General features: G+C 47.2%; 1 protein-coding gene across 1 annotated transcript in view; it reads left to right on the top strand.

Moving 5' to 3' along the window:
• LOC107630549 (proteasome subunit beta type-2-B) overlaps positions 41-523 on the top strand; it is a gene marked incomplete in the record, with an annotated part of 2,263 nt that continues 1,780 nt past the window's right edge. Inside the window, 2 exon segments of the mRNA XM_016333720.2 lie at positions 41-356; positions 448-509. Coding sequence (XP_016189206.1) covers positions 199-356; positions 448-509 — 220 coding nt within the window.

Below are 523 nucleotides of genomic sequence, written 5' to 3'. Positions count from 1 at the left end.
GAATGCCGAAAATATCCAATATATTTACTCTATTTGTTTTTCGTCAACTAATGCAAACTCTTGCGAGTTAGTGGTCACTGTGTGTTGGTGAGAGAAGAAGAAGCTGGGAAGTGGGAACTCTACTGTTTTTTATTTCGCCGTGAGTGGGGAAAATAAAAGAGATTCGTGAAGTGAGGAAGAGGAAGAGGAAGAAAGAAGATGGAGTGCGTATTTGGCTTGGTGGGTAACGGGTTCGCGATCGTGGTGGCGGACACGTCGGCGGTTCACAGCATCCTTGTACACAAGTCCAACGAAGACAAGATCATGGTCCTCGACTCCCACAAACTCATCGCCGCCAGCGGTGAGCCGGGTGACAGGTCCCTCTCTCCCTCTTACCTTCTCTCCTTCCTTCTAGAACCTTCGATTTTATTTTTATTTCTGAACTCTGTTGGTACTCTCTGGTTGCAGGGTTCAGTTCACCGAGTACATACAGAAGAACGTGGCTCTCTACCAGTTCCGTAATGGGATCCTTTTTACCACTGCC

Source organism: Arachis ipaensis, chromosome B03 (genome assembly GCF_000816755.2).
Source record: "Arachis ipaensis cultivar K30076 chromosome B03, Araip1.1, whole genome shotgun sequence".
NCBI lineage: Eukaryota > Viridiplantae > Streptophyta > Magnoliopsida > Fabales > Fabaceae > Arachis > Arachis ipaensis.
This window is presented reverse-complemented; position numbering and strand designations above follow the sequence as displayed.